Source organism: Acipenser ruthenus, chromosome 1 (genome assembly GCF_902713425.1).
Source record: "Acipenser ruthenus chromosome 1, fAciRut3.2 maternal haplotype, whole genome shotgun sequence".
Taxonomy (NCBI): domain Eukaryota; kingdom Metazoa; phylum Chordata; class Actinopteri; order Acipenseriformes; family Acipenseridae; genus Acipenser; species Acipenser ruthenus.
Window position 1 is genome coordinate 67,537,367 of NC_081189.1, and position 10,118 is coordinate 67,547,484.

Below are 10,118 nucleotides of genomic sequence, written 5' to 3' on the forward strand. Positions count from 1 at the left end.
CATATAAGCGCTAGCTGGTCGGGATGCACTCCCATCCCAATATTAATTTACAAACCCCCTTCACGGCTCTGTGTCAGGGTACTCAGTGATTGTATTTAATAAAAAAAAAAAAAACCCTCCCCTACAGGCTTCATCTCGTTTTCATACGCAGGTCACCAGCTACATTAATGACATCGAATCTACTGATAAATCACCAGATATATAAGTTGGGGGGTGCTTTTAAATACTGTAAACATGTCGAAGTAACTAGACTGCTTGCAAATATTGAATCTGTCAGATCTATTTTCAGCGAGATCCCACCAGATTCGCCAGCTCAGTCTTGCTGTGAAATGAAAACTCACCGTCTCTGCTCCAGAGGGTTGTGGCCCCGTGGGCTGCCCTCCCATTACTCCTCGTAGGAAATTCATCTTGCTTTGAGGTTTCTTTTAGTGAATTGAATGTAATTGTGATTATTATTTGCAATTAGTTATGTCGTTGTTGTTATAATGTGTTATGCCTTTCCCCCGGTCCGAGTTTGTTATTGAGCTGTCTGCATACTCCTGCATCGACCCCGGAACAGCGCTTACAATGATTCTGCACATGCGCAGAAACGTGGCGCAACGTGGCTGCTCAAAGAGCGAGAGGACTGTTTAAAGTGACAGTACATAACAAATAAGTGGCACGTGGGATATGTGTGCAGATGATTGTGCTGCAATAGACATAGAAATGTGAATAGTGGGATCACGAAATTGAATGGTAGATTGAAGGAAATAAATGTGTGTGCAAAGAAATGGGGGGTGAGATTTTCACCTTTAAAAACAGCGGGAGTTATTTTTCTCGTAAGAAGAAAAAGGGAGATATTAGTATTTTTTTTTGATGGACAACAGTTAACGATAGTGAAAGTGTTTGAATTTCTGGGGGGTTTGTTGGTTGAGAAATTGAAACGGACACAGCAGATAGATAGAATAGTGTTGTAAAGGAAGGGTGAATTTGTTGAGGAGTATATCGGGGAATGTATGGGGAGCAAGTATGAAAACGTTGATAATGGTTTATAGAGCACTGACTAGGCCTATACTGGGTTATGGATGTATGACGTATGAGGAGGCGGTCAGTAAGGATTTGGGAAAACTGGATGTGGTGCAAGCTATGGCTCTTAGGAAATGTAGTGGAGCACTGTGTTCATCGGTTGCAGCATTGCAAGTAGTTACTGGGGAAATGCCACTCTATTTAAGAAGGAAAATGCTGAGAATTCGGTATTGGGTTAAGGCAATGAATGGAGGAGATGGAAATCCTGTGCAAAGTATTTTTGAACCTTGTTGGCAATGTGAGGTAATGAAGAGAAAAAGTAATGTGTGTGATAAAACTATTGAGGTGAGAATTCAAAAAGATATTGAGGATCATGAAACACTGAGATATTGTTTGGGAAGGGTGAGATTAAAAAGAGTACAATCTAATATTAGTCTGTGGTGTTTTAAAACTCCTCTGATTGATTTACCTTTGTTGAAAGAAAAAGAGAAGGTGAAGGACAGAAGTTAATTTTGTAAACGGCCATTGAGATGGCTAAATAATGATTGGGAAAATTATTGTAAGATTTTTACAGATGGGTAAAAAAAATAGATTCAAGAATATTTTGCATTTTAAGTTTAGGTGTTCACAGCAGTTTTAATAGCCAAATCTGAACAGTAGGTGGCGACAATAAGTTTCGACAGGAACTTGGTGGCCATTAACAAAACAGAAGAACTGGCACAAAATGCTTAGAACAATGACTGCCATATGCTTTTACGGTACACGTAACTCACACTCAAAAATAGAACATTCTGCAAACGTTTTTGTCGTTAAGCTTTAATAGGTAATTTTAACAAAAAATAAAGTGAAGGAAATACAGAAATTATGAATTTATTTATGAAATATTATCGTATGCGTATTATCTTTCAGTTCAGGCGGTGAAGGTCGGATTTAGTAGCCACTAGAGGGCGCAAAACAAACGGCGTTGAAATAATAGTAACAGTTTAATAGTGGCATTAGGTTTAGGGGTAGGGGTTAGGTTCAGATTCATGTGGTCTCAGGCAGTAATTCTGCGTGCTGCGCTTATTCTTTAAGTAATTTCTATAAAATACGCAATGCAAATATTTTTAAATACCATGTTTACATAGATAACCATGAATAAACTAAAATAAAAGAGGATAGATAACGTCTCGCTTTGTTTCAATTTGGCAAATTTGTCAACACTACTGTTTTAAAGATCGCTCATCTCCAGTACAATTATTCAGAGAAAGTGGATTCGTAACTAAATCTACGGTGTTTCCCTTGCCTGGTGAAATTAAAAAATAGAGAGAGAGAAAATTAAATTCTAAATACTGAAATGCATTATTTTTCTCAATAACAGTCAGCAAAATTCAGCACTTACACGGCATATTAACCCCGCCTCTGCTCACGAATGATTGGACAGCTGTCAGATCTTTCACTTTCCCATTGGCTACTCACTCGCCTTCAATTTCCATGCAGAATACCGTAAACGGCCTCTGCTTGCTTATGATTGGACAGTTGCGTAAACTTGGCAGATATTTGACTCTCCTATAAACTTACTGTCAGTACCTGCAACTGAAACAGACACATTTATGCCCCACCCAGCTTACTTATGTTTGGGCTACCGCAGTGAAAACACAGATATTCAATTGGTTGATTGTATCGCAGAGGTCCTTCCGGAAACAAAAAATACGTGTAAGTGAGCAGCACTGTCAACAGACTGCTGGGACTCCCACGCCACGACCCGCCTGAAATGTGTTCACGACCCATAATTTAAGAACAGCTGCCGCGGGCACGATGACCTGGCTTTGTGGGCACAAATTTGAGGATCACTGAGTTAGAATGATGTGACACCTTACATTTCATCACAATTGGAAGAACATTCTCTTAGCTAACAGCGGGACATATATGTAAATACAGGGTGCGTGAAGTAACTGACTCAGAGCAATACTTTTTCCGCTCATTCGGATCACCGATGAAACCTGCTCTGCAGCGCTCTGAGCTGCTCACTTACTTAAATAAAGCACTCCGACTCCTCCACTATGGTACAGCGTCATGCGCCAAATAGGCACGTTCCTGTGGCACCTTCAAGCTCTGTTCAGAAAGAAAAACAGAAATAAAACAAGGTACGCAGCGATCTGATTCAAGCATTCAAAATTCTAAAAGGTATTGACAATGTCGACCCACGGGACTTTTTCAACCTGAAAAAATAAACAAGTACCAGGGGTCACAAATGGAGATTAGATAAAGGGGCATTCATAACAGAAAATAGGAGGCACTTTTTTTACACAGAGAATTGTGATGGTCTGGAACCAACTCCCCTGTTGTTGTTGAAGCTGACACCCTGGGATCCTTCAAGAAGCTGCTTGATGAGATTCTGGGATCAATAAGCTACTAACAACCAAACGAGCAAGATGGGCTGAATGGCCTCCTCTCGTTTGTAAACTTTCTTATGTTCTTATCACATTTCACAGGAATCTATAGCTGACATTTTCAACATAAACTTATTAAATACCAACCATATGTAATGAAAAAAAAAATGCTTAAACCTTGGGGAACCATACACCTTGTTTCTGGTAAATATCCTGCATAGATATTGTAGAATGTGCTACTACACTAAAAATGTCTGTCAAGTTCAAGAGTCTTACTTTAAAGGGAAAGTGATGTTTTCTTTATATCACCGCATTGAACCGATCCAGACATCAGCCATTAATCCTGTCTGCTTCCCTGACAATGTTGGATGACACGTTGTATGAGAAATTAGATTTCCCTATTGCATACGCATAACATGGTGGTGCTCTATTCATGTGTCAGCATCTGTTTCTTCTTTTTTATTTAATTGTATCCTAATTGTAATGTTATGAGCTCTTTCATGAGCCTTTCTGCCCTTTCTCATCATAATACTCATTATCTGCCTCTCCCTCCTATCTCTTTCTGATAATTCAACTCTACACAAGAGCACTGTTAAAACTGGAGGATGCACATCATATGTGATCCAGGATAACCTGCTGATGCTAGGGGGAATCCAACTCTCCAGCCAGACTGCTCATTCAAAAACAACAATAACTTCAGTACTGCCCTAATACAGGTTGTGTATGACAAGAACATCTTCTAAATGTTGATCAACACATGCCCTGCCTGGTATGTATACGAGCATTTTACAGCCCTGGGGAGACTTATAGAGAAAGTTGATGTGACAAAATCCTTAAAGTATGATGAAATAATGCTATAATATACTATGATACACTTTGGGCCCATTTCAATTAGAATTTTTAGCTGGGGGTAGGCAACTTTGGGTTAATTATACATTCTTGGTCTAGTTTCTACCAGAAATAACATATATATATATATATATATATATATATATATATATATATATATATATATATATAATATATATATATATATATATATATATATATACACACACACACACACACAGTAATATTAAGGTGGACCTTCGATGGACAAGGAAAGAAATAGAATTTTTAGATACCATAGTAAAACTTGAAGAAGGTTCAATTGAGACTGACCTCTTCTGTAAACCTACTGACATGCACCAGTATTTACACATGTCCTCTGCACATCCGATACACACTAAGGGTCTAGGAATAAGAATACGAAGAATATGCTCTAAAGAAAGTGACTATGTTAAACAAAGAAATGTATTAAAAACAAATCTTAAAAAAAGAGGATATAAAGAAAGAATTATAGAGATGGAGTTAAGAAAAGTGGATAAACTAAAAAGAGATGATCTACTAGATTATAGAAATAGAGATAAAAAGGTCAAAAGAGTCCCATTAATAATGACTTACTCTAAACTTTTGCCCAATATTTCTAAGATAGTTTGGAAACACTTGCGGATTCTACATAATTCAGAAAAATTAAAAAAAGTATTTCTTAAGGCCCCAGTTGTAGCATTCAAAAGAGAAGCTAATTTAAGTGATATTTTAGTTCACAGTAAACATAAAAGAATAATTGACAAAATTGGTTCTACGAACATGTGCACCAGTAAATGTAAAGTGTGTAAATACATAGACAAAAGTAAAAATATAATTAAACATAAGAACACCACATATCCACTAAAAACTAACACCTACTGTAAAAATAGCAATGTTGTTTATGGAATAGCCTGTGAAAAATGTGATGAAATCAAATATGTTGGAGAGACTGGAACTACTTTATATAAAATAATTCAGAACCACCTTTCATTAATTAGAAATAAAAAAAAAAGAATGAACCAGTAGTACAGCACTTCACCAGTCAAGGACATGACATAAATTATGTAAAGTTTGTAGTATTAGAACAGTTCAAATTAGACAATGCGACATATAGAAGAATAAAAGAAAGTAAATGGATAAATAGACTGAACACGATTATGCCAGCGGGACTCAACAGAAAAGAATGAACTAATTAACTTCAATAAATATATAACATTTAAATAAATAAACAAAATTCATTCAAAAGTTGTGCATGCTGATGCGCTGGGGAGGCCAAATCTAGACTGATCCTCAGAGCCAGCATTGCATGATATAATAAAAATATAAGTTTATATAAAGTAGTGTTAATTAGAATTAATACAGATTCAAAGATAGAAGTAAAAATAATGTCACAATATATAGAACACCATTACATCATGTAAGAATAAATCATGAATTTGAATGTAAACAATAACAAGTAGTTGTCATGCCGTCAAAAACCTATAAATACCTCCAATGTTTGGATTCAAACACAGGCTCCCTTGAGAAAGATATGTACAACATATCAAAACGTTGGGCAGCTGGCTCTTTGAGCTAAAATAAATATGTATATATATATATATATATATATATATATATATATATATATATATATATATATATATACAGTGCCTTGCAAAAGTATTCAGACCCCTGACGAATTCTCTCATATTACTGAATTACAAATGGTACATTGAAATTTCGTTCTGTTTGATATTTTATTTTAAAACAGTGAAACTCAAAATCAATTATTGTAAGGTGACATTGGTTTTATGTTGGGAAACATTTTTAAGAAAAATAAAAAACTGAAATATCTTGCTTGCATAAGTATTCAACCCCCACACATTAATATTTGGTAGAGCCACCTTTCGCTGCAATAACAGCTTTAAGTCTTTTGGGGTAAGTATGTACCAGCTTTGCACACAGTGTCGGAGTGATTTTGGCCCATTCTTCTTGGCAGATTTGCTCCAGGTTGTTCAGGTTGGTTGGGCGACGCTTGTGGACTGCAATTTTCAAATAGTGCCACAGATTCTCAATGGGATTGAGATCAGGACTTTGACTGGGCCACTGTAGGACATTCACCTTTTTGTTCTTGAGCCACTCCAATGTTGCTTTGGCCTTGTGCTTGGGATCATTGTCCTGCTGAAAGGTGAATTTCCTCCCAAGCTTCAGTTTTTTAACGGACTGAAGCAGGTTCTCTTGCAGTATTTCCCTGTATTTTGCTCCATCCATTCTTCCTTCAATTTTAACAAGATGCCCAGTCCCTGCTGATGAGAAGCATCCCCACAGCATGATGCTGCCACCACCATACTTCACTGTAGGGATGGTGTGTCTTGAGGCATGGGCAGTGTTAGGTTTGCACCACACATAGCGCTTTGAGTTTTGACCAAAAAGCTCTACCTATCTTGGTCTCATCTGACCACAAAACCTTTTCCCACATTGCAGCTGGGTCACTCTCATGCTTTCTGGCAAACTCCAGACGTGCTTTCAGATGGTACTTTTTGAGTAACGGCTTCTTTCTTGCCACCCTCCCATACAGGCCAGTGTTATGCAGAGCTCTTGATATGGTTGACTGGTGCACCATTACTCCACTCCCAGCCACTGAACTCTGTAGCTCCTTCAAAGTGATTGTTGGCCTCTCTGTGGCTTCTCTCACAAGTCTCCTTCTTGTTTGAGCGCTGAGTTTTGAGGGACGGCCTTTTCTTGGCAGTGCCTGGGTGGTGTGATGCAGCTTCCACTTCCTGATTATTGATCCAACTGTGCTCACTGGGATATCCAAACACTTGGATATTATTTTGTACCCTTTCCCTAATCTATGCATTTGTATTACTTTATCTCTAACTTCTGTAGAATGCTCTTTGGTCTTCATTTTCCTTCAGATTCACAGCCTGACCAATGATCCTTCAATAGTGGGGTTTTTATTCAGAAAATGTGACGGCAACTTTAATGGTTCACAGGTGGAGGCCAATGGAAAGGTAATTGTGTCCTCGTTACGGCAATTTCTTTCATCGGTGTAAACTGGGAGCTTCCACAGCACAGGGGTTGAATACTTATGCAAGCAAGATATTTCAGTTTTTTATTTTTCTTAAAAATATTTCCCAACATAAAACCAATGTCACCTTACAATAACTGATTTTGAGTTTCAGTGTTTTAAAATAAAATATCAAACAGAACGAAATTTCAATGTACCATTTGTAATTCAGTAATATGAGAGAATTGGTCAGGGGTCTGAATACTTTTGCAAGGCACTGTATATAGTAAATATGGACTGGAGAGGAGGGCTATAGTGGAAGATTATTGACCCGAGGGTAGACTATTGTCACCGACGGGGCTATAGTGCCTGAAGCGACAGGCTTCCTGGAGGTAGCAATAGTCTTCCAGAGGGGCATTTTAGTTTCCACTATGAGCTATGTCTCCAGTACATATTTGATATATGACTTACTCAAAATAATGAGAGGCAAGGTTGGATAGTAAATATGACTTTATATACTGTACTGTAAAGCCAAAAATATGTGCAAGCCTTTTATTATGCATTTTTCGTGTATGAAAAATAACGTAAACATTTTTGGCACGAATATCTTAGTCCTGTACATATAATGAAGTAATATACTACTACCAGTGCAACAGGTCACCAACATTTCTGGAGCAAAATAGGTTTTATGGGTGTGATTCGCCAAATATTTTGGTCGCAAATATTTATGGCTTTACAGTATCTTGTTTAAATATAGCTGATACAGTGTAAGTAAATAACTAAATAACATAAGTAACAGAAAATGTTTTTGAAGTTCATACCGCAAGTTTTTTCTTTCTTTTGTAGCACGTTTTGTAATTCATTTTCTGTTAAATCACAGAATCACCGTTCAGTAGTTTTTTCATTCAGCCATTTTATCTTGTTGTTTGGAGTGGAGGTGAAGGGGCCGGACTGACAGTGATGTGAACCAATCACAATGCAGATGGAGACTATTGCCCAGTGTTGTAAGGATGTGAGGGCAATAGTTAAATCTATTTTTTCTCCTATGATGAGGTTTTAACCAACCACAGGGAAGGATTTCCAATCACTGATATATATATATATATATATATATATATATATATATATATATATATATATATATATATATATATTAGATATAGATATTAGGGGTTTTAAACTATTGCCAGCTTCCTCTTTTACACCCAGGAGCTCAAGAACAAATGTCAGCGAGATACCGGCCTGGTGGACAAAGGCCACCTCTGCAGGTGTCCACTTTGAGCTCACTGGGCGCCTGACCAGCAGGGTTTGCTGTAACGCAGTGAAGGGAAGCAGTCCCTGTTGGTTTTTCATCCCTAACCCACGGGAGCGGCAGAGCCAATGCAACGCTTCCTTCAGAATCCCCAGTGAAGACCAACTACTTCGCACAGCCTGGACATGAAAATGTGCTGTATGACTCACCCTGCACACCACACGACTATGCTTTAACCAGGTGAGCTACATCCATGCAATCTGACAGTTTGAAAATATTTGCTAACATGTAATTGGAAGTTAGCCAAAGGGAGTCATTTAAAATATTAACTTAGTTTTTAATTTTTGTTTTGGTATACCGTAAGCTTTCAAGTTTCAGACTAACAAAGGGAACTTGCAGTGTGCTATTTTATTTAGGCTAGCTAAAGAGAAATGTAATTTATTGAGTACTATTTTATTTTAGTTACCTGAAGAAAAAGTACAATATAGCTGTGTGAACAGACTGGCTGGTGGTGACGTCAGGCCAGAAATTAATGGAATACACAATAGGCAAGTAATACAGGGCAAGACGCAAATGCTCTAGTTTCTTTATTAAATGAAATATTTAAACAAAAACAAAACACTTTACAAAACAACATGGCTTGTTGGCCAAACCAAACAGACAAAACACAAAACAAAGTGAACACTAAATCAAACAAGTATCATACTGGTTTAAAGTCAGCATGAGTTGCAATTGTTTCCTTTCAGTATCTGTTCTTACTTGTCTCTTTCATCCTCTGGACAACCGACCCCGATCAGCCAAAGCTGCGGGTTTATATACATGTAACCGTCTCCAAATTAGTAATACATTAATCAATCTGGAGACAGTCACATTCTGCACGAGTTTAGCATGGATGGGGAATTTTAACCCCATCCATGCTGCAAAAACAACAATAACAAAACATCGTCTTTTATAAAAATTAAACAGTACGTTTTAAATAATAATAACACAAATACAAAATGATACATAATACACACAGGGGCGGGGGGGGTACCCTGTCACACTTCTCCCCCCTTGAGCGTAGCACACCACCTCCCCCCTTAAAATCCCCAGTCTTGCCTACAGCCCAAGGCTGGCTCTTTCAGCAAAGGCAGGTGGGGCAATGGACATGCTGCCAGTGGCAGTGCCGGCAGCAGAAAGGCAGACAGCGGAGTGGCATACTCCACCAGCGGCACCAGGAAATCCCCAGGTGTCAGCAGCAAACAACCCCCAGGCAGTGACGAACAGGCTTCCCCGGGTGATGGCGGTGGCAGTGGCCATGCTGCTCTCAGCGCGGGACACTCCGACAGTGAAACTGCTATGGGTGGAGGTGGTCTCCTCACCTCTCCCCCTTCTTTGTAGCCGGTGGTTCCCTTTTCTTGGGCTCCGGCCCCAGAATTTCCAGCAGCGCAAACGCTGCTGCTGGATACAACAAAGCCCCGGGTGATGATGAGCAGGCATCCCTGGGCGGTGATGTTCAGGCATCCACAGGAGGCAGTGAACTGGCCCTTCCGGGCAACTGCAACGGCGAACTGGCCTCCCCAGGCGACGGCGAGCAGGCATCCCTGGTCATTGCAGACTCGACAGCCCTAGGCGGAGCAGGCTCGGCAGCCCTAGGTGGTGCAGGTGAGAG

General features: G+C 38.9%; 1 protein-coding gene across 5 annotated transcripts in view; it reads right to left on the reverse strand.

Annotated features, from left to right (window-relative positions):
• Window positions 1-614, reverse strand: part of LOC117421049 (general vesicular transport factor p115-like) — a 38,671-nt gene extending 38,057 nt beyond the window's left edge. For 4 of the 5 annotated variants that reach the window (XM_034034924.3, XM_059028001.1, XM_034034921.3 and 1 more), the window contains exon 1: window positions 342-614. In XM_034034924.3, coding sequence (XP_033890815.3) covers window positions 342-407 — 66 coding nt within the window. In that variant the 5' untranslated portion in view covers window positions 408-614. The remainder of the gene's footprint in view (window positions 1-341) is intronic. The other variant, XM_034034925.3, reaches the window with a different exon arrangement.
• Window positions 615-10,118: the final 9,504 nt, after the last annotated feature.